The sequence below is a fragment of the Magnolia sinica genome, chromosome 8 (genome assembly GCF_029962835.1).
Source record: "Magnolia sinica isolate HGM2019 chromosome 8, MsV1, whole genome shotgun sequence".
NCBI classification, from domain to species: domain Eukaryota; kingdom Viridiplantae; phylum Streptophyta; class Magnoliopsida; order Magnoliales; family Magnoliaceae; genus Magnolia; species Magnolia sinica.
This window is the reverse complement of record NC_080580.1, coordinates 2,171,458-2,199,263: the sequence shown is the minus strand read 5'-3', so window position 1 is coordinate 2,199,263 and position 27,806 is coordinate 2,171,458. Positions and strand designations below refer to the sequence as shown.

Sequence of the window (27,806 nt, the reverse complement as noted above, 5' to 3'; positions counted from 1 at the left end):
TTTGCAGTGAAAGTCCTCAACCTTCAACAGCAAGGAGCTCTGAGGAGCTTCATGGCCGAATGTGAAGCTTTGAGAAACATTAGCCATCGGAATCTTATTAAAATCTTAACCTGTTGCTCAAGCATTGATTATAAAGGCAACGAGTTCAAGGCTTTAGTTTTTGAGTACATGAACAATGGAAGTCTAGACAGGTGGTTACCCAAAGATGGGTATGACCAGCAAAGGGGGAATTTAACCTTTATTCAAAGGTTAAATATAGCGCATGATGTGACTTCTGCACTGGATTATCTACACCACCATTGCCAAACACCAATTGTGCATCACAATTTAAAACCGAGCAACATTCTTCTTGATGATGACATGATTGCCCATGTGGGTGACTTCGGGTTATCAAGGTTCTTATCGGAGTTTTCTCAAACCATATTGCTTGGGGTGAAGGGATCTATTGGGTACATCGCTCCAGGTAAGATTCATATATTTTCTTTAATTTTATTCAAGTGTATCTATGCAACATGAATTACTTTTGCTCCACTCGTTGGAAATCTTCTGTGGGCAGAGGCTATATGGTGCCCAAGGTGATGTCTTGGAGAAATCCAATCCATCCATCAATTTTGGAAGCTCACAATAGCACATCAACCTAATAATTATTTAGATCCAAGACTCCAAGTGGACCGCAAAGGCAGGAAAAATTGGGTGTTAAAGGCTCATATTGAAACTTTCATTGGGCCGTAAAAGTTTCGCATTAGGCTAATATTTATGGTTTCAGTTCATGCCAGTGGGAATAACCAGACGAATGGTTTGGATGGCGTATAAACATCATGGTGGGCTCCAAGAAGGCCTCGACATTTGGCATTTCCATTCTCATTATTAGGTGTTGTGTGACCTACTCGACTTTTGGATCTTAATATTTATCAAGTTGCTGTACTATTATGAGCTTTTGAAATTGATGGACGGATGGATTAGATTTCTCATGTTGACCCACATAACTTGGGTCTACAAGAACTTCCACGGGCAGCTAAACACTTAGCAAACTCATAAAGTTTCAATTAGCATAAATATCAATGAACGTACTCATCAATATATATCCAAAGGAGAAATTTTCATATACCACCATTGGATCAGGCCGAACTTTCACATTTGGTGCTTTCTTTCTATGCTGATGTTAGAAATTCCCAACTTAGGATAAACAGAAATGATAATTACTTGTTTAAATGGAATATTTGCTTACATTTAAATATGAGATGTACAAATTACAGAGTATGGGATGGGCGGTAAAGCTTCCACACAAGGAGATGTTTATAGCTATGGAATCCTTCTCTTAGAGATGATAATTGGAAAGGGGCCAACTGATGACATGTTTAAAGACAATCTATACCTTCATCATTTTGCCAAGTTGGCGTTGCCTGGACGAGTAATGGAGATTGTAGATCCATATCTCTTTGAAGAAGCGGAAGTTACTCAAGGCAGTGGAAATCATATCAATGCAAGGAATAAAATGCATGATTGCTTGATTTCAATGGTCAGAATTGGTGTGTTGTGTTCTTTGGAATCTCCGAGAGAATGAATGGAGATGAAAAATGTTGTCATGGAAAGGCAAGCAATCAAGGACTTATATCTAAGGTCAGAATTCACAGAGATAGAAGTTAAATCACCACTGTGGGGTGAAGGTACGTCTTACCTCACTCATTACTAAGATATTACTGCAAGTTTGTTAAGAAAGATTTCGAAATACAATAAGTTTGTTGAACAAGCTTTAGATATATATAATCTTGGCTTATGAGTGAACTTGTACTGATGCTTTATACGTGGGAAGATTTGTTTCATTTCCTTTATTTTGTCCCGTGTTAGGCAAAGGAAGATTGTATCATGAATGTAATAGGATACAGATATTATCTACTTATAATAAGAAAACCATTGGGTTTCTAAGGTGTTTAATCGCTGAACATTTAAACACCTTAGAAACCCCTTTCAAAATGCTATTATAATGTAGCAAAGTCCCATTATGGATTAAGATCTTTTGCCTGATGAATGTGAATAATTTCTTTTTGCAAATGTCCATTGATATACCACCGACAAAAGTATTAGAATCATCCAAACATTGTAATGTCTTGCCGATCGACCTAAATGCATGTCCAGATAGACCAGGTGAAAGCTGGCAAATGCAAATGCAGTGATGTTCTTGTGAAGATTTCGTTGTGAGAACTGCATGTGTGTTGTTCCTAATTCAGGCTGCCAGATCAGTAAAATAAGGATTCATCTCTATGTTATGTGATATGTAGTTGTTAATTATGGACACTAAAAAGCATGGATTTACCGAGCTGATGACACTAAAGCAGGGGACGGACTCCAGAAGACCAAGAGCGACGAAATTATACACCAGGGGTCCGCGGAAATCGAGGAATCGAAGCTCAAGTGGCCTGAAAAGTGTCCAAAATGCAAGATCATAGGGTTCCCACCATCTGATCAGTTCGAAACTTCACACGTGGCTTGAGGACCATAAATAAACCGTACACGTAAAATTTCAGCCCCTGGATCACTGTGGAAGTGGCCCAATGGACAGATCAGCCCTTTAATCATTCTGTGGGGCCCGCCTGATATCTGGATATGCTTCAAAATTGTTCTACACGGTTTAAACCACGTGTCAAAGCGGATGGACGGAGCAGATTTCTCACGATCATCACAGTGGACTCTATATACACAGCGCGTGTACAGAGTGCACCGCTGCCCGCGCCGCACCGGACGGTCAGCCCGGTCAAAGACGGGCTGACCCGTCTTCTTCTTCCGCAGCAACAGCGGACGGACGCTGTCCGTCCGTTTTTCAGCAGTGGGCCCCAATCAGCGCTTATTACGAAGATCTGGACCGTCCATTGTGACGAGAGGTTGGGGTAGACCCTCGCCTAGGCGTCTTTTTACCACCATGGAAGGTTCTGCATAATCCTAACCGTTCAATGTATGGTGAACGGTGGAACGAAAGAATCAGTGGGCCACACGGAATTCAATATAAAACCAGTCAATTCTTACTTGTTTTTCGCCAGCATTTCAATAGACGGAGTGGATTTCATTGAAAACATCACTGCGGACACCACCGACCATCACAGCGCACGGGTACGCGACCTCTGTTTCGCAACAGAGGTTGCGGTCCTCTCTTGTGGGCCACCATCAGGGCCCATTGGCTTAATCAGGGCCGTCCATTAGGAGCCTAAGGGCCCTACAGTTCAAGCCTAGGTGTCCTTTTCTCTCCATGCGTGCGAGTATGCGTTAATCGGATCAACAAAAGGATGAACGACGGAATGAATTCTTCCCTGAGCTGCATCGACAGACAGCAAAAAAAAAAAAAACCGGTTGTCTACCCGAAAATTCCAAAGAGAAGCTGCTGAATGGAGTGGATCTCCTGTCTGAGTTCTAGAATGGGCCCCGGAGAATTTCATCATAAGAAATGGTCTCCTGCTGCAACAGGGAGTGCGTAAGAGCTTCTTACGCACTTCCAGCCACCGTCTTCTTTGAAGTTATAAAAAGAGGGGACGGCTGGAGGAAAAAGGGGAGAGAAGCACGTTCTGGGTGTTCTGCTGCTACGTGGAAACAGTGGGGTTCGGCTGCTGCTACGTGGAAACGGTGGTGTTCTACTTCCTTTTTCCTTTATTCCTTTCCTTTAATGTTTTTTTTTTCTTTTTTCCTTCTTCTTCTTTTTAGTTGGAATTTAACCTATATCATGCTCGGCTAAACCTCTTAGCTAGGGCTAAGAGGTGAAGCTTGTAAAGTGATGGGAGTCTTTATTTATGCCTTCTTTTGGTTTAAACTGAACTGATGTGGCTTTTTAGTTAATTAAAGGAATGTTTTGTGTCTTTAATGATCTGTTGTGACTGAAATTACAATGGATCTGCAATGGCCTTGAATACTTTCTTTCCAGTTTTATATTCTCAGGAAGCCCTGTTGTTCATCATTGTCCCATGGGCATGGTAGGATGACAGTACCCTTCCTGATCTTCATACATTGTTGATTGGTTGGTAATTAGTTTAACCCTGTTGTTTGCTATGTCTCCTGGGCATGGTTAGATGATGGAATCCATCCTAATTTATATACCTTTCATCTCTTGAGAACCAAATCAAGTAAGTTCAGTTTGAATTCCATATGCGAGCATACGATCTCCCTGATCTCTACAAGTGGATCCTCTGAATCCCTAGTTCCCTTTCTCAGAATTCCTGAAAGTCTTAGATAATTCTTCCACAATTATTTCTTAAATTCTATTTGGTGTAGATCACATCTTAGTCTAGTTCTAGTTCTACTTGGTTTCAGATAACGTACAGGTATCAGTCCCTGTGGATTCGACCTCGGTCTTACCGAGTTTATTACTACATCACAACCCTGCACTTGGGGTGTGAACAAGTTTTTGGCGCCGTTGTCAGGGATTTCTTTGAAATTAATTAGTTTTAGAATTAGGTTAGGATTAGGATTTTACTTACTTTAGGATAGAAGTTTTTATTTTATTTTATTCTATTTTTAGAACTTAACCTGTTTTCCTGTTTTGTAGGATCCTGACATAAGTTTCTAAATTGGTAATTCCTTCCTAATCTCTCTCGCTTTCTACCTTTTAGAATTAGGGTTTAAATTTTGAAATTTTTAATTCTAGTCTTCTTTTTTCTATTTTTAGGAAGCAATTTATTTTTAGAAACTAGGGTAGTTATTTCCCTTTCTAGAAAAATCCTCTAATTTTCGAAACTTTTCTCTTTTGTTTTTCACTTTCTATTTTTAACTCTTTTTAAAATCTAATTTGTTTCCTCATTTATTTTTAGGATTTTTGTTTAGAAACTAACCTTCTTATTTTGTAGGCCTTTAAGATAGAAATCTCTAATTTGGTAAGCTCTTTCCCTACTTCCTATCTTTCAGTTCTCTTTTAATAATCTACTTTCTAGTTTAGATCTTTCCTAATTTAGTTTAGAAATCTCCACTTTCTTTTAAGAATTCATTCTTTTAGAAATTAATTTACTGCTATTTTTCTTTTTAGAATCTAACTTATTTTTATTTTATTTTGCAGGTTTTTAACTTAGGACTTCAATTTGGTAATTTCTTTCCAACTCTCTCTTTCCTTCTAGATTTTCTTTTCCTTTCTTAGGATTAGGTTTTTAATTGAGGGCTGCGAGTGTTTTCATGCCCAAGTGGGCCCGTGACAACACTCGACATCTCTTGACTGAAGGAGGATTGGTTGAGGGGTTGACTATCCATCGCAGGATTAGACACCACTCGAAATCCCCTGAGTTAAGTGAAGTTATGGCTGAAGACCAACCTCCTCTACTTCCACCCAGGGTGGAGGATACCCAAGATGAAAATGAGGTGCAACAGGCACCCCCGCCTCGTACTTTACGAGATTTTCTACAACCGGCGGGAGTGAGTACGCCCTCATGCATGATTTTTCCTGAAAACACAGGACAAATGGACATCAAGCCAGGAGTTATCCAACTCCTTCCCAAATTCCATGGACTTGAATCAGAGAGTCCATATTTACATTTGAAAGAGTTCGATGAGATTATAGCTACATTATGTTTTCCTAATGTATCTGAGGATACAATTAGGCTGAAACTCTTTCCTTTTTCCTTAAAAGAGAAAGCTAAGACGTGGTTACATTCACTGCGTCCTAGATCCATTGGCACATGGAACGATATGCAGAGGGAATTCATAAAAAAATTCTTCCCACATTATAAAACGATTACCCTCAGAAAAGCAATCATGAACTTTGCCCAAAAGGAAGATGAAACATTCTTTCAATGTTGGGAAAGGTTCAAAGATTTGGTCAGTTCATGCCCACAACACGGATTTGAAACGTGGCGCATTACAAATTTTTTCTATGATGGACTGACATCTTCCATGCGCCAAATGGTCGAGACAATGTGTAATGGAGAGTTCATTAATAAAGATATCGACGAGGTATGGGACTACCTCGATAGTTTGGCTGAAAAAACACAATCTTGGGACTATTACCCAAAGTCGAACACCACGTCTAGGCCGACTCAATTAAAGGAGAAAGGTGGATTATATCTCTTGAAAGAAGAGGATGATCTCAAGTGTAAAGTGACTACGCTCATAAGGAAAGTTGAGGCCATGGAAGGAAAGAAGGATAAGGTCAATGAAATTGTTTGCGGCATCTGTGATTGCAACATTCACACAACTGAAAATTGTCCTACAATACCTGCCTTTCGAGGAGTGTTGAATGAACAAGCCAATGCCGTAAATAATTATCAAAGACCTTTCTTGGACCTAACTCCAACACATACAATCCTGGCTGGAAAAATCATCCAAACTTTAGTTGGAGGAATGGACAAACGGCGACTCCTCCAGGTTTCTTCAATCAAAATCCAAATCAAGTGAAACCTCAAGAGGAACCGGTTCAAAATCCCATACAAGAGCTGGCTCAAGCAATGCGGGGAATTACAGATTTTATGCAAAAGATAGATTCTCGTATGACGGTTATAGAAAAGGGGATGCTTCCTGCACAACCTCTCCCCAATCCTAAACCGCAGTACGAGAATAATGATCCCAGCTCTTCAAATCAGATGGGACATGCTAAATCCATCACCACTCTTAGGAGTGGGAAGATCATTGATAAAACTCTTCCGGTTAGGCCCGAAAAGCCTCAAGAACCAAAAGAGGACAACAATGATGGATCCAGTGATGCCCCACAAAAAGTAGAACCGGAACTTCTAGAGAAGCCAGTTGCTCCATTCCCCCAACGGTTGGTTTCACCAAAACCTCTCTCTAACTCTCAGGATATCTTAGAGGTGTTGAAACAGGTGAAAGTCAACATTCCTCTACTTGATGTCGTTAAACAAATACCTTCATATGCCAAATTCCTAAAAGACTTATGCACGACCAAGCGACGAAAAATTATTCAAAAGAAAATCTTCTTGACTGAGAAAGTGAGTGCCATCCTGAAGCAAGACGTGCCGCAGAAATTCAAGGATCCCGGTAGCCCAACCATATCATGTGTAATCGGGAACCATCGAATTGATCACGCACTTCTTGACTTAGGAGCGAGCGTCAATCTGATTCCCTACTCGGTATACAAACAGTTAGGTTTGGGTGAATTAAAACCCACCCTAACCACACTACAACTTGCTGATCGCTCTGTTCGTGTACCAAGAGGGATAATTGAGGATGTGTTGGTCCAAGTTGATAGATTTTACTACCCTGTAGATTTTATCATCCTGGACACCGAACCCATCAATAACATGAGCACTCAGATTCCCGTCATTCTTGGTCGCCCATTCCTTGCCACGTCAAATGCAATTATCAATTGTAGGAATGGTATCATGACTATGTCTTTTGGAAATTTGACATTGGAGTCAAACATTTTTTTCAATAACGGCAGCAACTCAGAGGATGATGACGATTTCCACGACATTAACATGATTGACTCTTTCGTGGAAGATACAACACCTCTGACCTTATCCTCCGACCATCTAGAGACGTGCCTGGCCCACTCCCATGATTTTGATGATGACATGATTAGGGAGACGTGCGCCTTGCTTGATACTGCACCGGTACTTGAAGTTAACCGATGGAGGCCACAATTTGAAGAATTACCACAAACCGATGTAGTGCCTCTACCGTCTAACCTCAAGCCGCCGAAGCTTGACCTAAAACCTTTGCCCTCTGATTTGAAATATGCCTATTTAGGTCAAGATGAGACATACCCGGTGGTGATCTCTGCCCACCTGGAGAAAGAACAGGAGAGTATGCTTATATCTACTCTCATTGAGCATAAAGGAGCCCTGGGATGGACGATAGCGGACCTCAAGGGAATCGATCCCTCGATTTGTACTCATCACATATACCTTGAGGATAATGCAAAAACCGCTCGGCAACCACAACGTAGACTAAATCCCAACATGAAGGAAGTGGTTAAGGCCGAGGTTCTTAAACTATTGGATGTGGGTATTATATACCCTATATCTGATAGTCAATGGGTGAGTCCAACTCAAGTGGTCCCTAAGAAGTCCTGGAATCACCATCGTGGCCAATGCTAATAATGAACTCGTGCCAACTAGAGTCACTCTTGGTTGGAGAATGTGCATTGACTACGGAAGTTGAATACCGTCACGAGGAAAGACCACTTTCCTTTACCATTCATTGATCGAGATCCTGGAAAGGTTAGTTGGTCATTCCTATTACTATTTTCTTGACGGGTATTCGGGCTACAACCAAATAGAGATAGCCCCGAAGACCAGGAAAGACCACATTTACATGTCCCTACGGCACCTTTGCTATCGAAGGATGCCATTCGGACTATGTAATGCCCTGCCACCTTTCGATGTATGCTTAGTATCTTTTACGATATGGTAGGGCAATATCTAGAGGTCTTCATGGACGACTTCTCTGTTTACGGTCCATCTTTCAGCAAGTGCTTGGAAAGTCTTAAATGTGTGCTGAAAAGATGAGAAGAAAAGAACAAGGTACTTAATTGGGAGAAGTGCCATTTCATGGTTCGGAAGGGAATTGTCCTTGGGCATATCATCTCGTCCAAGCGAATCGAGATAGATAAGGCAAAAATCGATCTTATCTCTAACCTACCTCCACCCAAGAACATGCGAGACGTGCGATCCTTCTTAGGACACGCAGATTTTACGGGCGATTCATAAAGGACTTTAGTCTTCTCTCGTCCTTTATGTAATCTTCTTGAAAAGGATGTTCCATTTAAGTACTGAGCAATGCCCGGAAGCTTTCACCAAGCTTAAGGGCACGTTAACCACTTGCACCTATTATGCGGCCACCCAATTGGAACCTTCCTTTTGAGCTTATGTGCGACGCTTGATTATGCTCTTGGGCGGTCTAGGCCGGAGAAAAGACAAGAAGCCCTACGTCATTCACTACGCAAGTAGGACTCTAAATTCTGCCCAAGTGAACTACTCGACTACGGAAAAGGAACTCTTAGCCGTAGTGTTCGCCTTGGACAAATTTAGGTCCTACCTGATCGGATCCAAGATCATTATATATACAGATCATGCGGCACTGAAGTATCTTCTTTCTAAGAATGATTCTAAGCCCCGCTTGATAAGATGGATCCTTCTACTCCAAGAATTTGATTTGGAAATTAAAGATAAAAAGGGAGTAGAGAACGTAGTGGCTGATCACCTTTCTCGCCTTAATACCTCTGATTCCCTTGAGGCGACCCATATCAATGACATGTTCCCTGATGAACAGCTGTTCAGAGTCTCCCATTCACCTTGGTTCGTCGATATTGCTAATTATCTTGCTACAGGTGCTATTACTAGACGATGCAAGATAAGAAGATATTTTTCACCGAGGTGCGCAACTTTTTCGGATGATCCTTACTTATTTAAATATTGCCGGACCAAATTCTAAGGAGATGTGTACCAGACGATGAACATCGGGCGTCATCTCCTTACATCACTCGAGGCTGTGGTGGTCACTTTTACGCTAAAAAGACCACGACCAAGATTCTGCAGTGTGGCTTTTCTTGGCCCACCATGTTTAGGGACACTCATGAGTTTTGCAAAGCTTGTGAGCGTTGTCGAAATTGGGAGCATTGTCCGTCGAAATATGATGCCCTTAAATCCCATCCTTATCATTGAAGCATTTGATTCTTTGGGGCATCGATTTCATGGGACCATTCCCCAATCGTTTGGAAATCTGTATATTTTGCTCGTGGATTATGTCACTAAATGGGTTGAAGCGATTAGTGTCGAAAGAATGACCATCGCACGGTCATTAAATTCCTGAAAGAGAACATCCTTTCTCGATTCGGAACGCCTCGAGCCATCATTAGTGATGGGGGCTCACACTTTTGTAATAGACCCTTCGAGAGCTTAATGAAGAAATACGGTATCTCTCATAAGGTAAGCACCCCATACCATCCACAGACAAGTGGACAAGCTGAGATTTCCAATAGGGAGATTAAACACATTTTGGAGAAAACGGGTAACCCAGATCGTAAGGATTGGTCAATCCGATTGACCGATGCCTTATGGGCATACCGTACTGCCTTTAAAACCCCTATTGGAATGTCTCCCTTTAGACTTGTCTATGGGAAAGCTTGTCACTTGCCTGTGGAGTTGGAACATAAAGCGTACTGGGCGATCAAAAATCTTAATTTCAATCTAGACAACGCTGGCTCGCTACGCAAACTTCAATTAAATGAACTTGAAGAAATCCGGAACGACGCATACGAGAATTCGAGAATTTACAAGGACAGGATGAAGGCGTTTCATGATCAACATATTCTACGAAAATCATTCACACCAGGCCAGAAAGTCCTTCTGTATAATTCTCGATTACATCTCTTTCCGGGTAAGCTTCGATCTCGTTGGACCGGCCCTTACATTGTTGTTACTGTTTTTCCTCATGGGGCTGTTGAGATAAGAGATCCCGACAATGGCAAGGAATTTAAAGTCAATGGCCATCGATTGAAACCATTTGTCGAGAAATTTGATTCAGAGGACATGTCCATGCCTCTGACTGATCCTGTTTACCAGGACTGATCTCCTAGTCTGATGGAGATATAGGTAGGTTTATCGCTTTCATAGGATTATGGTAGTTGCTTGGGTCTGGCTGAAGACGTAAACTTAAGCGCTCCTGGGAGGCAACCCAGCTTTTCAACTTATTTCATCGTCCTAGCTAGTTCAATGTTTGTGGGTAACATTACTGCAAACCCTCACGAGACTGCAACTCGTCCACTAGGGGTAACCTAGGGGTTTAAAGGCTTGTTGCATGCGCTAAATGCAATCGAGAGCACCTGCGAAAGTGGTATAGGTAGGATTTTTTTTTAGTGTTATTTTCTCTCTCGTGCTGACTGGATTCCATGCTGCGATCTCTTTGAAAGTCTCTCATGATTCATCATTCAGGTACTATCTTCCCTTCACTTTTTCTTTACTTTTGTTGTTCTATGTGCATTCCATACTCATATCTTTTACATTGAGGACAATGTAGCTTTTAGGTTGGGGGTGGGAGATTAGTTTACCTAATCAGTATTTTCTTGAGCAAAAATTGTGAAAATTTTTAAATTTTTCTGGACTTTCTGATGAATTCAAAGTGATTGGACGACCATCTTTGATTTAGAATTACAGGATATGGAATGTTGGTGATTTACTGCTCTTGGATTCAGTTGCTCCTTAGATTTCACAGTTAAGTTTAGTTATTAATCCATGATTAGAAGTTGTAAACATTGATTGAGTCATGATTTCACATGTCACATCTCGCTTACACATTAAGATTTCAGTTTGAAACTGAAGGGTTAATTTGGTGATCAGTAAGCATAGAAGGAACCAACTTGAACAATCACCCGTCATGATAAATTAAAAGGAAAGATACCGTTGAAAAGGTTAGGCAAAGAATCTTCACTATAGGTTTGCTCCCTATAGGTGAGGACTTAATCCCCTTCTTGTTGTTTTTAGTGTAAAAAAAAAAATAAAAAAAATAGAGCTGAAAGAATGAAAAGATGATCTTTGAGGCAAGCTTTGGTTATTAGGAATTCTCTTGTTGGTTACCAACGATATCCTGAAATAAAAAAATTTTGAATATTAATGTTGAAAGTTGGGATTACACTTTACACTTGTGGAACTCAATGTTTAGGATTATTCTAATTAAGGGACTAATACTGTGAATTTGGTTATGAAGTTTATCGTGTGTTTGAGTCTAGGAGAGAGTAAGGCCCAACATTCATGAATTGATTGAATTTTATCTAGATTGTGTTCCAAAATCACTTGAGTTCATAGAATTTCTCCTGTAATTCTCAACTTATTTTTCGCATACTTTGCTCGGGACTAGCAAAATGCTGGTTGGGGGTTGTGTTGAGGGTCAAATATTGCATATCAGACCCACTTATTGCATGAATTTACAAGCATGACACCGTTTAATAGCCTAATTTAAATGAATTTGTGATGCAGGGCGTCTTCATGAGCTTGGACTGGGAATGGACACTAAAAAGCATGGATTTACCGAGCTGATGACACTAAAGCAGGGGACGGACTCCAGAAGACCAAGAGCGACGAAATTATACACCAGGGGTCCGCGGAAATCGAGGAATCGAAGCTCAAGTGGCCTGAAAAGTGTCCAAAATGCAAGATCATAGGGTTCCCACCATCTGATCAGTTCGAAACTTCACACGTGGCTTGAGGACCATAAATAAACCGTACACGTACAATTTCAGCCCCTGGATCACTGTGGAAGTGGCCCAATGGACAGATCAGCCCTTTAATCATTCTGTGGGGCCCGCCTGATATCTGGATATGCTTCAAAATTGTTCTACACGGTTTAAACCACGTGTCAAAGCGGATGGACGGAGCAGATTTCTTACGATCATCACAGTGGACTCTATATGCACAGCGCGTGTACATAGTGCACCGCTGCCCGCGCCGCACCGGACGGTCAGCCCGGTCAAAGATGGGCTGACCCGTCTCCTTCTTCCGCAGCAACAGCGGACGGACGCTGTCCGTCCGTTTTCCAGCAGTGGGCCCCAATCATCGCTTGTTATGAAGATCTGGACCGTCCATTGTGACGAGAGGTTGGGGTAGACCCTTGCCTAGGTGTCTTTTTACCACCATGGAAGGTTCTGCATAATCCTAACCGTTCAATGTATGGTGAACGGTGGAACGAAAGAATCAGTGGGCCACACGGAATTCAATATAAAACCAGTCAATTCTTACTTGTTTTTCGCCAGCATTTCAATAGACGGAGTGGATTTCATTGAAAACATCACTGCGGACACCACCGACCATCACAGCGCACGGGTACGCGACCTCTGTTTCGCAACAGAGGTTGCGGTCCTCTCTTGTGGGCCACCATCAGGGCCCATTGGCTTAATCAGGGCCGTCCATTAGGAGCCTAAGGGCCCTACAGTTCAAGCCTAGGTGTCCTTTTCTCTCCATGCGTGCGAGTATGCGTTAATCGGATCAACAAAAGGATGAACGACGGAATGAATTCTTCCCTGAAAATTCCAAAGAGAAGCTGCTGAATGGAGTGGATCTCCTGTCTGAGTTCTAGAATGGGCCCCGGAGAATTTCATCATAAGAAATGGTCTCCTGCTGCAACAGGGAGTGCGTAAGAGCTTCTTACGCACTTCCAGCCACCGTCTTCTTTGAAGTTATAAAAAGAGGGGACGGCTGGAGGAAAGTGAGGGGAGAGAAGCACGTTCTGGGTGTTCTGCTGCTACGTGGAAACGGTGGTGTTCTACTTCCTTTTTCCTTTATTCCTTTCCTTTAATGTTTTTTTTTTCTTTTTTCCTTCTTCTTCTTTTTAGTTGGAATTTAACCTATATCATGCTCGGCTAAACCTCTTAGCTAGGGCTAAGAGGTGAAGCTTGTAAAGTGATGGGAGTCTTTATTTATGCCTTCTTTTGGTTTAAACTGAACTGATGTGGTTTTTTTTAGTTAATTAAAGGAATGTTTTGTGTCTTTAATGATCTGTTGTGACTGAAATTACAATGGATCTGCAATGGCCTTGAATACTTTCTTTCCAGTTTTATATTCTCAGGAAGCCCTGTTGTTCATCATTGTCCCATGGGCATGGTAGGATGACAGTACCCTTCCTGATCTTCATACATTGTTGATTGGTTGGTAATTAGTTTAACCCTGTTGTTTGCTATGTCTCCTGGGCATGGTTAGATGATGGAATCCATCCTAATTTATATACCTTTCATCTCTTGAGAACCAAATCAAGTAAGTTCAGTTTGAATTCCATATGCGAGCATACGATCTCCCTGATCTCTACAAGTGGATCCTCTGAATCCCTAGTTCCCTTTCTCAGAATTCCTGAAAGTCTTAGATAATTCTTCCACAATTATTTCTTAAATTCTATTTGGTGTAGATCACATCTTAGTCTAGTTCTAGTTCTACTTGGTTTCAGATAACGTACAGGTATCAGTCCCTGTGGATTCGACCTCGGTCTTACTAGGTGAAAGCTGGCAAATGCAAATGCAGTGATGTTCTTGTGAAGATTTCGTTGTGAGAACCGCATGTGTGTTGTTCTGGTCCTAATTCAGGCTGCCAAATCAGTAAAATAAGGATTCATCTCTATGTTATGTGATATGTAGTTGTTAATTATGATTAGGCTTCATGTTCTGAGGGTGTTCTTGTATACAATAGGCGAGGCCCAAATCTTTTTGTTGGGGCCCGCCCAAATGGATGTGCATCTTTTTCATTTATAAAATTTGGTGGACCTGTTCCACCTTTTCTTAAAAAGAAAGAAAAAAAATCAGAATTCCACGTTCCTTTGTGTCATTGCTGTATAGGTGGCTGAGATCGGAACGGCTAATTCTATAGGTGGAATATTTAATGGGCCTGCATAGACCAAAAACTAAATTGTCCAGACAATCAAAACAGGCCATTTTAAACCTCAAGTGGGTCCAATGTTAACTGTTTGTTAGCACGAAATCATGTGGGCTACGTACACTCATCGGGTTGGCCACAGGTGTATGACAGGGTATTTCTATGCCACTACGTCTCATTCGTTGGTGAAGAGATGTAAGCAGTGAGAAATACTAGTGTCAATTTGCGGCAAATGTGCATATTGAGGTACACACACGTGTAAGATCTGGACCATTCATCCGGTCGATCACTGGTACCATGTCTTTCCCCGAAAATCATTCGGTGCAATTATCAGATAGACCGCTTGCCTGTTAAGCAAATGGACGGAAAAAAGAAAAAAAGAGATGACCAACAGTACTCAGTTTAAACATGTGGCCCACGTGATGTGCAAACCACCGTGATTTTTGGGGGCGCGGATTGGATAATGACAGGTTGAGTAGCGAGACTGGCTACTGAAGTGACGTCACCATCTTCTGTGGGCCTCATCATGATGTATGTGTTGTATCAACACCGTCCATACATTTGGAGAGATCATTTTAGATCATCCAAAGAACGAGGCAGATCCAAGGCTGGGGTGGACCACCACAGAAAACAGTGATGAGAGTGTAGCCCACTGTTGAAACCTTCCGAAGGTTCATCATGATGTTTATTTGAGATCCCACCTGTTCATGTGTTAAAGCAGACATGAAAGAAGGGAAAACACAAATATTAGCTTGATCGAAAACTTCCGTGGCCCTTAGAACTTTTTAATGGTGGGCGTCACTCTCCCCACTGTTTTCTGTGGTGGGGTCCTCTCGAGCTTTGGATCCGACTCGTTCTTTGAATCATCCCCTAGTATGATCTCTCCAAATGGATGGACTGGATGGTGTAGATACAAAACATACATCATGGTGGGGCCCACAGAACTTGGTGACCGCACTTCAGTAGCGAGTCTCCCTACTCAACCTGTAAGGAGCTAATCCGCGTCCGATTTTTAGGCTAAGCCTCAGCTCGCTCTGGCCGTTGACCCTTTGAATTGTCTCAACGTAATTGGAATTCACGTGATGAGCTAGCTACGCTTGAAAATTGTGCACGTGGCACAAATTAACTCAAATAAAACTATGTAAGCCAGTGTGGCTAAAACTTTGATACATGGAAACTTGTTTATTGAAATAAGATCATTGGATGGTCTCCATTCTGAACCATCCAATACAAGTCCTCCAATCAGACATCCAGATAATAAAATGGGCTTAAACTTTTGGTTCATGATACATCTTAAGCATCACATCTATTATTTTGGCAGTTTAGTTTGAATAACTTGAATTCCGTGTGTTCAATTGCTAGGTACTTTTAAATGCTGCGTATCATCTATCACAATGGTATACAGAAGTGGGCAGGTCCGATCTACAATGCTTAAACGGTGAAAAAACGACAGTCGAAAACCATCGCTAATAAACATTAACAGTTTCAATTGCATTTTGCTGTCGCCAAAGACGTCTAAACCGTTGCGAAAAATCAACGGTTATAGGACCATCCCCATTGGTCGATGGTCCATAACTGCCGCTAAAGCCAAAAATGCCACAATAAACCACAAAATAGGGAATTACTAGCGCTAAACTTTGCGACTGCCAAACACTGTCGTTAATACTGCCGTCGCTAATTTTTATGCATGTAATAAAATGACGGTTAACTAGCATACATTGGTTACACCTGATGTCGATAGCAAACAGGTTTTCTATAAATTTTCAAATGAAAAACATCACAACTGAAAAACAAAATTAAGAGGAATTTTATTAAAAGGGACAATTTAAATTATGAATATTCATTTTAAAAGGGATGAAAATAAATTACATCTTAGTATTCAAACAAAATAGGACATATATCCCTTTGAAGTCTGATTACAACTTAGAGTAATACCCCTCGATGTGAATTCAATTCAGTGTTGCATCCAAACATAAATGAGGCACTTGATTAATTGGCAGGGAAACTTGCCCGTTGAAAGGAAGAATAACGATAACAAGTAGAAAACAAAAAGGAAAAGACTTTGTGAATTAATGCTAGGATCCGGTTACTTTTTTCCTTTTTGCCTGCCCAACCTTCTTGTAGGTTATATGTAGCATGGGCTTATGACTAACATTTCTTGCAGATATGATTTTTTTGAAAATTGCAAGTCCCTTAAGTAGAGATCGCACGCTAGTGCGAGCGAGAGAATGTGCCTAACCCCATTCTTCTCTTGTAACCGAGACCATTATCCAGATTGTAAGGATCGCAAGTTAATCATAAGATTCATTCAGGTTGGTATTTTCACAATTCTTCAACCTTAATTACTAGGCAAGTTTATGGCTCTGGCCTATTGTGAACTGTTACATCACCAAAATGGATGGTGGTGATTCCAACCATTTCAAACGTATTATTCTAGCCACCTTTGAAAGGTACTGCACAGTCAAGAAAGTCAAAACAAGCTAAACAAACCATATACGAGTTATCGTCACCTCAAAAAGATCAACCGCACATCATGACAAAAATGCCATCCAATGAAAGGCAATCTTCCACCGTGTTGCACATTTAGCCTATGTGCATGCACATCAGGGAAGAAAGCGTTCACACTTGAATTGTAAAACAACCTGATTTTTGCTCTAACCCTTCATATAGGCCCATCAATGGTGTGGATTACATATACACTACACGATAGCCCCCATTCAAATCCACGGCAAGCATCCTCTCCCAACTTGTTCCTTGTGGTGTGACGGGCCTAGGGCTGTCAACGGGCTAGGCTTAGGGTTGGTCTCGGGCCGAATTTTGAACTTTTTGGATCGGGCTCCTTCAAAACCAATCTGCTACAACCCAAACTCAGGTTTAAGTCTGAAATACAAGGCCAAGGGTAGGCTAATTAAGCCGTAGAACCATACATACATGAGCTCTCATCTATACTTTTCTTATTATTATTATTATTATTATTATTATTATTATTATTATTTTCTTTATTTATTTTGATTCGGTTTCCAGTCAGGTCCGGTCAATTCATCTGGCCTACGTACAACATCGAAGGCGGGCCTGTCATTACTACAAATATGAGGCTGGGCAATGGCTTGGACTGCATAGCCCAATTTCCTCCTTCGGAATGGAGCTGCTATCTGTGAGTTCATGTTTATTTTGGTCATTTCTTCTCCATGCCAGGCTCTTGTTGTGTTTGTCCCTACGTTCTTGTTCTGCCACCGTCCCTGCCAACGAAACCGATCGACTGGCTCTGCTCGCCTTCAAGGACCGAATAACCAAAGATCCTCTCAACGTCATGAGCTCGTGGAACCATTCTCTTTATTTCTGCAAGTGGCGAGGAATCACATGCAGTCTCAGGCATGAGAGGGTCACCGTCCTCAACCTACGTCCTTCAAAGTGGAAGGTTCTATTTGTTGAGGGTCAAATATTGCATATCAGACCCCATTTATTATCTGGATTTATGAGCATGACTCTGTTTAATGCCCGGTTTTAATTATGTTTTGTTGCAGGATGCAATCAGGAGCTTAAACTGAAATTGGGTATTAAAAGCGTGGATTCGGCACTCCGATGTCATAAAAGCAGGGGACGGACTCCTGGGGATTGGGATCGACGATTTTACATAGCCGAGATCCGAAAAAATCGAGAAACTGAAGCTCAAAGTGGCCCGAAAGTCATCCAGAATGCAAGATCACAGGGTTCCCACCATCCGTTCAGCTCGAAAATTCATACATCGCCCGAGGACCATAAATTAACCGTACACGTAAAATTTCATCCATTGGATTGCTGTGGAAGTGGCCCAACGGATAGATCAGCCCACAATTCATTGATTTTGAGGCCCGCACGATATCTGGATATGCCTCAATTTTTGGTATCAGCTGTTAAATGAGATGATACGGGGGGAGGACGGATTGGATTTTGCATAACCATCATTGAGGTGCCACACGAGTGCTGCACAAGCACTGCAGTAAGTGCACTTGCAGTACACTACACCGGAGCAAAGCTTCAAATAACGAGCGCCCGTCAGCTTCCTCTCCAGAGACGGAATCTCTGTTTTTCCTTCGCGCAAGGACCGTCCGCTGGGAAGCTCTGTGGCCCATTTGGATTCATCATACGGGAGATCTGGACCGTCCATTAGAACGCTACAGGTCCACTAACCGAGACCTAGGTGAAAGCTTTTCAAGAAGCAACGAGGATCTACTTTCACCTATCCGAACACAAGACGAACGGCAGTGCAGAAAGTCTGGTGGACCGCATCAAAAGCAACCCAAAAGCATCCATTTCTAACCGAAATTCTGAGAGGAATCCGGTGGGCGGAGTGGATTTCTCAAAACAAAATCGCAGTGGTCCCCACCAACAAAACAACGTAAGAAGCGTTCGCAGGCCCCTGTTCCGCGCGTCCGCGAATTCCGGATGTTCCGGAATCATGTGGGCCACTACCTTTGATCGGATGGACGATCCAAACCGTCCATCGTGTAGCTCATCAAGTTATCCCCCAAGGGACGTTGCTTCTTTGCAAAGAAAGCGAAGGAAGTGGAGTATCGGTGCTATTTCTGTAGCTGTGTAAACCGTTTCTGCGACGCAGTTATAGTGGCTGCGAAATTCTCCGGAAGGACTCCAGGAGCGTCGGTTCTCTACTGCAACCTCTCCACCGCCCTTTCAAGGATAAAAAGAGGGAGGGCTCGTCTTTGGAGGGGAAGGAGAAAGAGAGGGACGTGGAGTGCACGGCTGACCTTGGGTTGGAAAAAGGGTTGCATGTCAGGGGGTGTTCTGCTGCTGCTGTACGTGGAAACGGTGAGGTTCTGCTGCTGCTGTGCGTAGAAGAGAGAAGGCTGAGGACGTGAGCACGGCTTGGAGTTTTTCAATGACTGGGGAGGATGCACGTGATCTCAGGAGCAGGCTTGGATGATTGAAGAAGAAAACAGGAAAATTCTTTTGTTTCCTTTTCTTTTCCTTTTATTGATTTTCTTCCTTTTCTTTTGTTTATTTGTTTATTTTAGCCCATTCATGTGTGGCTAAACCCCTTAGCTAGGGCTAAGGGGTGAAGCTTGTAGCGTGATGGGAAGAATTTTATGCCTTTAATTCTATTTTAAACTGAATGGATTTGGTATTGGGTTGATTTTATGGGAATACTTTTAGTTTTTTTAATGGCATGTTGTGACTGAAATTACAATGGGCTTGCAATGGCTTTGAATATTCCTTTTATGTTTATGAAGTCAGGACCCCTGTTGTTCATCATTGTCCCATGGGCATGGTAGGATGACAGTACCCTTCCTAACCTTCATAATCATGTTGATTGATTGGTAATTAGATTAATTCTGTTGTTTGCTTTGTCTCATGGGCATGGTTTGGTGATGGAATCCATTCTAATTCATCCATTCTTCATCTCTTGAAACCTATATCAATGGCAGTACAGTAAATTTCCGTAATTTGTGATCCTGGCATACGATCTCCCTGATCTCTACAAGTGGATCCTCTGAATCCCTAGTTCCCTTTCTCTGAATTCCTTAAAGTCTTAGATAATTCTTCCACAATTATTTCTTAAATTCTATTTGGTTTAGATCACATCTTAGTCTAGTTCTAGTTCTACTTGGTTTCAGATAACATACAAGTTTCAGTCACTGTGGATTCGACCTCGGTCTTACCGAGTTTATTACTACATCACAACCCTATACTTGGGAGTGAACACTATTCCTCCCCAAGTAGGAAATCTCACTTTCCTCACGCTAATCGATCTCCAAGACAACAGCCTCCGTGGTGAAATTCCACAAGAAATAGGACGCCTTTTCCGTCTCCGGCTTCTCGATCTCAGCTCCAATTCATTTGGAGGAGAAATCCCATCCAATCTCACGTACTGCTCCAACCTCCGAGTCATCTATTTTCAATTCAATGAGCTAGTAGGTGAGATTCCCATCGAGCTTAGCTCTTTATCGAAGCTCCGTGGGTTATTTCTCCCTGTAAACCATCTCGTTGGAAGCATCCCACCTTGGCCAGGAAACCTTTCGTCTCTCACTCATCTTTCTGTAAGTAGAAATAACTTACATGGAAGCATCCCAACTGATTTAGGTCGCATCCCAAATTTAAAATTCCTCCACATAGCTGAAAATAATCTGTCCGGTACAAACCCTTCCACTATTTACAATCTCTCTGCACTATTTATTTTGGCAGTCCCAGCAAATCAACTTCTCGGAACCCTTCCGCCCGTCTTAGGCCTCCTTCTTCCTAACCTCCGGTACTTATATGTGTCAAGAAACTGGTTTACCGGACCCGTTCCGGTTTCGCTAGCAAATGCTTCTTTCTTTGAAGAGATCTATCTCACCAACAACAATTTTACTGGCGGAGTTCCTATGAATGTTGGGACTCTTCGATATCTTCGTATATTCACTATTGGTGGTAACCGACTTGGAACAGGGGAAGAAGATGAGTTGAAATTCATCTATTCGCTTCCCAACTGTAGCTACTTGGAAAAATTTGGATTTCATAACAACAGTTTCCAAGGCTTGCCGCCCAGTTCCATAGCCAATCTGTCGACCCGACTCAATTGGCTGGCGATTGGATTCAACCATTTGTATGGAAGCATTCCTCCGGGGATTGGGAATCTCGTCAGCTTGAACCAATTGAATCTGGATCATAACAATTTCACAGGTACCATTCCTATCAGTATAGGGAAGCTTCAAAACCTGCAATTTTTAGACTTGTCGGTGAATAGATTTTCTGGGCGAATTCCGTCTTCCTTCGGCAACCTCACTGAACTGAATGAGTTTTACCTGCAAGAAAACAGCCTATTGGGAAACATACCTCCTAGTCTCGGAAATTGCCAAAAACTGAGAGTTTTGAACCTTTCCCAAAATAACCTCAATGGTACAATACCCAAACAGCTCGTTAGCCTCACTTCTCTGTCAATATCTCTCAACTTAGCTAGAAACTATTTGATTGGGTCCTTACCCGTGGAAGTGGGTAGCTTGAAAAATCTTGAAGAACTAGATGTTTCCGAGAACAAACTGTCGGGGGAAATTCCTGAAACGCTAAGCGGTTGCCAGAGCTTGGAACGGTTGTACATGGAAGGTAATGCCTTTCAAGGGACCATTCCCAAGTCTTGGAACACCTTGACAGGTATTGAAGAGTTGGATTTCTCACGAAATAACTTGAGTAGGCTAATTCCAAAATATCTAGAGAATTTTACTTCATTACGTAAACTAAATCTTTCTTTCAATGATTTGGAGCGCCAAGTGCCTGTCCAAGAGGTGTTTGAAAATGCAAGTGGGATTTCTGTCATAGGGAACAGTAAACTATGTGAGGTATCCCAAAATTAGGCCTACCCAAATGCCTTGTTTTGAGATCCAAATCGCAAAGGTTTTTAAACCTGAAAGTAATCATACCAGTCATCGTTGTTGCTGTGTGTTTGATTTTATTATTGTTGTGCTTCACTCCTCTTCTTTGGAGAAGAAAATCAAGACAGAAGCATTTGCAAACTTCCTCGGAAGACCGGTACAAGAACGTCTCTTATGGGGAGCTTCTCAAAGCAACTGAGGGGTTCTCTTCACACAATTTGATTGGCGTAAGAAGTTATGGTTCTGTTTATAAAGGATACTTTGTTTCAGATGGCCAAATTTTTGCAGTGAAAGTACTCAATCTTCAACGACAAGGAGCTTCTAGGAGCTTCCTTGTAGAATGCGAGGCATTGAGAAATGTTAGGCATCGGAATCTCGTCAAGATCTTAGCATCCTGCTCAAGCATCGATTTTAAGGGCAATGATTTCAAAGCGCTAGTTTTTGAGTACATGCCGAATGGAAGTTTAGAGGAGTGGTTGCATCCAAAAGTCGATGAGGAACATAAGCCAAGGACTTTGAACCTTATTCAGAGGTTAAACATAGCCATTGATGTGGCTTATGCTCTGGATTATCTTCATCACCATTGCCAAACGCCCATTTCTCACTGTGATCTCAAGCCAAGTAACATTCTTCTAGATAATGACATGGTGGCCCTGAAAGTAATCATGACATGGTGGCCCATGGGTGGCACGTGTGGGTGGGTCCCACGTCCTAAAAGGACAAACGGTCTGGATATAACCAAACCTCATGGTGGGACCACAAAACTTGTTGACGTCAACAACAGCCATGTGCTGCTGGCCGTCCAACAGATGGACGACCCAGATGTAACACCTGCACGAGGTGGATCCACACGTGTGGCCACCAACAGCTTTGAATAAAGCTGATATTTGTGTTTTTCCGTCATCGAGGCATGTCCAAACGAACAGGCAGCAGGCCTACCTGCCGGACAGGTAGAAGGGTGGGCCCCACAAACGGACTATGATGTGGTCCACAAAATGGACAGCCTGGATAAAATATGTCGTACATCAGGTGGGCCATCAACAGTGAAGGAGAGATAGAGAGAGAGAGAGACGACGTGTGTGCGAGGGAGGAGCTTTGCCACTATGAGCTCCTTTCCGTTTACAACACATACATCAAATGGGTCCCACCACAAGTGGGCCCTCAAATAAAAATCAATGGTGGAAATCCTAAGATCACCCACTGATTGTCTTTTTCTTTAGCTTCTTGGACTCCTTAGCTTCTAAGCTTATTCTTTAAGGGTGAATGATGAAGATTGAAGGGTTGGATGATGAGATGTGGGGGTAGAAAGTGGATCTTGATCTTTTCTCTCCTTAGAGTTTTTCTCTCATGGAAGCTTGAGAAATGGTAGAGAGAATGAGAGATGGATGGAGTGAAATGGCGTTGTAAGAAGGATGGGATGAGAGGGATGGGTGGTGTAAGAGAGGGATGGGTGGAGAGAGATAGTTGACTTTGGAGATGGGAGAGAGATGGGCTACGTATGGGTTGAGATGGGATGTGTACTTGATTGATTGATGTGATAAATTGGGTAGAGATTCTTTTGGAATTTGCAATGCGTAGCGTTTCCTCGAAATAAACGTAGGCCACGACTCCTGGCATAGACATCACATTGGTGCGTAAGTCGCGGTGTTGGAACCGCGACGACGGCGTGGTCGTCTCGGGTCGAGTCGACTCGAGTTGACAGGGTGTGACTTAGGGTCGCGTGCAAATGCTATCTACGCGTCACGGGTCACCGGAATTCAACCGGGAGGACCGTGGGATCCTAAGGAATGGTACGGACTAAGTTACGGGCCTTACAGACTTATTATCCACATATATAACGGTGGATTCCTCATGTGGATATTTCAGCTCCTTTAGCAGGTTCTTCAACCATATTGCTTCATAGACTGTGGACGATGTTGCCACATACTCTGCTTCACATGTGGACAAAGTGACCACACTTTACTTCTTTGAGTTCCATGTGAAGGCAATTGACCCGAGATAGAATACATAGCGAGCGGTGCTTTTCCTTTTATCTTGGCCACCTCCCCAATCACCATCGGAGTATCCAAACAGAATCGCATCATCATTGTATGGATAAAAGAGACTGAATTCAATAGTCCCTTTGATATACCTTAGAATTCTTTTTGTAGCTAGCCAGTGTGAGTCTTTTGGTGCCTCCATATACTGGCTTAGAAGCCCAACACTAGAGGCTATATCTGTCCTAGCTAGTGATTGTGAGGTATCTGAGACTTCCAATCAGACTCTTGAATAGAGTCGAGTCAGCATTTCTTCCTTCGCCATCCTTCGTGAGCTTCAGGCTCGTTGCTATAGGCATATTTACGGTATTGCAGTCAGTCATCTTGAACTTTTCAAGAAGTTATTTTGCGTACTTCTTCTATGATATATAAATGTCACCGACTTGTTGTTTCACTTCGATGCCCAAGAAAGACATCAATCCACCGTCAGTCATCTCGAATTCATTGAACATAGCATCCTTGAAATCTTCAAACATTGCCTAGTTATTTCCTATGAACAGCAGATCATCAACATATAGGCATGCTATGAGGATGTCGCCATGTGCATTTTTCTTGATGTAGACTGCATGCTCGTATGTACATTGGAAGAAGACATTTTCTTGAAGATAGTTGTTAATGCATGCATTCCAGGCACGTGGAGCTTGTTTCAACCCATATATGGAGAGCTTTCTTCAGTCAATAAACCTTGTGTTCCTCCCCTTGCATAACAAAGCCTTTAAGCTGGTCAACGTAAACTTCTTCTTCGAGTACTCCATTTAGGAATGCAGATTTCACATCTAGTTGGTAGATCATCCAACCGTGATGAGCTGCAAGGGAGATAATCATCCTCGTAATGTCAAGGTGAGCAACTGGGGCGAAAACTTCTTCATAGTCTACCCCATATTTCTATTTGTAGCCCTTTGCTGCAAGCCTTGCCTTATATCGTTCAATCTTACCATCGGCATTCCACTTAATTTTATACACTCATTTGAGACCAATGGTCCTCTATCCTTTAGGGAGTGAGATCAACTCCCATGTGTGATTCTTCTCGGTAGCATAGATTTCTTCTTCCATAGCCTTTCTCATGCAAGATGCTCATGATCAACATATAGGCAAAATAAATTTACTTCCTCAGTTCCTGCATATATATCATTGAGGCTTCTCATTTTGATCGAAGCCATGGGTGAGAAGAACTAGACGAAGACGTGTTGGCTGAATTTTAATTTGATAAAGTACTTCCAGGGGAGATGGAACGTACTCCTGCACTTCTGCGATATAAAAGGGGGTAATGTGGGTGTCTGATCCTAATTCACAAGCCTCTCTTCTTCATATTCTTTGGCCTCAACCTTATTTTCTTTGGCCAAATCTTCCTGGTTCCACTTCCAGTCTTTTTCCTTGCAAAACTCCACATCTCTACTTACCACTACCTTATTAGTTAGTGGGTTATAGAGCTTGTACACCTTCGATTCTTCACTGTAGCCGATGAAGATACACTTTTCGTCACGATCATCAAGTTTTTTCCTTCTTGCTTCTGGAACTTGAGAGTATGAAACACACCCAAGGATTTTAAGGTGGGCCACGCTCGGCTTGTATCCACTCCATGCTTCTCGCGGTGTCTTGAATCTGACACTCTTGGTCAGACACTTATTAAGCAGATAAGCAATACATGCAACTATATCTGCCCAAAAATTTTTTGGCAGAATTTTCTCCTTCAACATGGTCCTTGTCATGTCGAGAATGGTATGGTTTTTTTGTTCCACAATTCTATTTTGTTGTGGCATGTAAGCTGCAGTATGTTATTGCTTGATTCCTTGATCCTTGCAATACCCTTGAAAGACATTTGAAGTATACTCTCCACCTCTGTCAGATCTAAGGGCTTTGATTTTAAGACCACTTTCTTTTTCAATAAGAGCCTTAAAAAATTTTAAAATAGTAAAAGCGGCAGACTTCTCTTTGATTACGTACACCCACAATTTTCTAATGAAACCGTCAATGAAGGTAATAAAGTATTTATTACCTCTAAGAGACATTGGCTCCAATGGTCCACAGATATCAGTATGAACCAACTACAACAGTTCTCTTACTCTTCCGGATACTCCACTCGAAAAGGAGTTCCTTTGTTGTTTCCCAAGTGTGCATGCTGCACACACTTGTTCTAGAGCTTTAATGGTAGGCAAGTCATGCACCATGCTTGATGACGATAGAAGTTTCAGGCCACTGAAATTTAAATGGCCAAAGCAAAGATGCCACATCTAAGAATCATTCTTTGCTTTTCCATAAAAACACTTCTCGAGCATTGTGTTTATATGGAGCGGAAACATATGATTCTTCGCCATCTGGACTTTCGCAATCAAACATCCATGCATCTCTTATGGAAAGAGAAGAATTCTCCATGTGTATGACATACCCTTTTTCGAGGAGTTGTCTAAGACTCAGTATATTACTTTTCATGTTGGGCACGTAATACACATTGGAGTTATAGTTTGGAACACCATTCTTCTGAAAGATTTTGATTTTACTTTTACCTTTCACCAGCGTCTTTAACGAGTCACTGAAACTTCACCATGAACTCCTTCTATGAGTTCCTCAAATAGGCTTTTCTTCCCGAACATGTGATTGCTTTCACCAGTGTCGAGATACCATACATCTGGTCAATCGCAACCTTTATTTTGTGCAAGGAGCACTGTGGAGTCTTCCTGGTCATGACTCGATGCTTCAGCATAGTTGGATCATTTATCATGATCCACTGGCTTGCTCCAACAATCCGAGGCATAAATGGCCGAATTTGTTGCAATTCCGGCATTAAATATTTTTCATAATTTTGCAACCGCATATGGATCGGCCTCTACCATTCCCTCTTCCACGGAAATTGGTAAATTTTTGTTGATTTTGTGGATGGTTCAGATGATATCCACGTGCCCTTCCTCTTGCATTAGTGTTGGTGCCTCGACCTTCACAATTTGTATGGCCACTATTTTGGTCATTTAGAGTCAGCTTAGACTTTAGGGCATGTTTCAACGTCAATGCGTTATTTTTCTGCATCCATTGTTCATGCACTTGCAACGATCCCATCAACTCTTCAACGAACAAGTTTTCAAGTCTTCCGATTCTTCAAGAGCCACAACCACATGCTCAAATTTAGTTGTGAGAGATCTGAGTATTTTTTTTCTACTACCCGCGAATATCTTTAAACTTTTCTCAATTTCTTTTTAAATTGTTAACTATAACAAGCAATTTTGAAAAATAATCTGAAATGGGACTCACCTTCCTTCATATGTGTAGCTTCGAACTCGGCTCTAAGGGTTTGGAGTCGAACCCTCCTGACACGATCAACACCCTTGAAAATGGTGCTAAGACTCTCCTATGCTTGCTTGCATGTCGTAGCTTCGGCTATTCGTTCAAAGATAGAATCATCCAACCCTTGATACATTTAAAAAAAAAAAACCTTCTTGTCCTTTTTCCTTTAATCTTTGAGAGCGGTCTTTTGTTCGGCAAAATAGGAGGCTTCTTGCTCCGTTGTGGGTTCTACATACCCATCACTGACATGACGATCTCCCATAGATCTTGATATCCAAACAAAGCCTTCATCTGGATGCACCAATTTTCATAGTTATCCTTAGATAAATTTGGAATCTGCGGCTGGATCAAGGATGCCATCACTTCTTCACACCACGGATCAACAACAATGCCTTTTTCTTGACGTTGAGTGGCAAAACCTTGATCATACGATCTGCACCTTCGAACTATACGCAGTCCCACAAGATCGTCTAGCTCTGATGCCAATTTGTTGGTTGTACAAACCAAATTTATCGGCTTTACAAAGCCTCAAGACAACTTAGAAAATCTAATTTTGTAGAAGGAAGGAAGAGATATAGCAAAACAAATAGAAATTTAGAAATTCAAATATAGAAACTATTTCACTGCTGCACACTCATTGTAATTGGATACACAACTCCTTTATATAGACATTTGCACCAACTGGCTATGGTGTGGGATCCAATAATCTAGCAGAGTTGCGGTCGATCCATAATGGGCTAGTGATATGCTTGGAAAGAGGGCTGAATAAGGTAATTGTGGAATCAGATTCTAGAATCGTGGTGGATCTCCTCCCAAGGAAAACCAAGATCCCCTGGCGATGGGGTCCATGGCTCGCCGGGATAAATCTTCTAAAGCAG

At 42.0% G+C, this 27,806-nt stretch overlaps 2 protein-coding genes and 1 non-coding gene across 3 annotated transcripts; 2 read left to right on the top strand and 1 right to left on the bottom strand.

Moving 5' to 3' along the window:
• On the top strand, window positions 1-1,586 carry LOC131252578 (probable LRR receptor-like serine/threonine-protein kinase At3g47570). The gene is made up of 2 exons (XM_058253194.1): window positions 1-463; window positions 1,257-1,586. Exons 1-2 carry the CDS (start codon window positions 52-54, stop codon window positions 1,562-1,564), a joined length of 720 nt encoding a protein of 239 aa, XP_058109177.1. The 5' UTR covers window positions 1-51; the 3' UTR covers window positions 1,565-1,586.
• On the top strand, window positions 1,565-23,888 carry LOC131253767 (probable LRR receptor-like serine/threonine-protein kinase At3g47570). Its single transcript, XM_058254906.1, has 7 exons — window positions 1,565-1,667; window positions 17,298-17,427; window positions 17,469-17,645; window positions 18,871-19,079; window positions 19,992-21,569; window positions 21,668-22,237; window positions 23,767-23,888. The coding sequence occupies exons 1-7, from the start codon at window positions 1,565-1,567 to the stop codon at window positions 23,886-23,888; spliced, it is 2,889 nt and encodes a 962-aa protein (XP_058110889.1).
• On the bottom strand, window positions 5,704-5,810 carry LOC131254591 (small nucleolar RNA R71). The gene has a single exon (XR_009175712.1). It is a non-coding gene; the product is annotated as a small nucleolar RNA R71 (small nucleolar RNA).
• Window positions 23,889-27,806: the final 3,918 nt, after the last annotated feature.

Coding starts and splice junctions, on each gene's coding strand:
- LOC131252578 (XM_058253194.1), top strand. CDS start 52: ATGGCCGAATGTGAAGCTTTGAGAAACATTAGCCATCGGAATCTTATT. Junction 464..1,256: donor TATTGGGTACATCGCTCCAG/GTAAGATTCATA, acceptor TACAAATTACAG/AGTATGGGATGGGCGGTAAA.
- LOC131253767 (XM_058254906.1), top strand. CDS start 1,565: ATGGAGATGAAAAATGTTGTCATGGAAAGGCAAGCAATCAAGGACTTA. Junction 21,570..21,667: donor GATTTCTGTCATAGGGAACA/GTAAACTATGTG, acceptor TAATCATACCAG/TCATCGTTGTTGCTGTGTGT. Junction 22,238..23,766: donor TCACTGTGATCTCAAGCCAA/GTAACATTCTTC, acceptor TTCTTTTTGTAG/CTAGCCAGTGTGAGTCTTTT.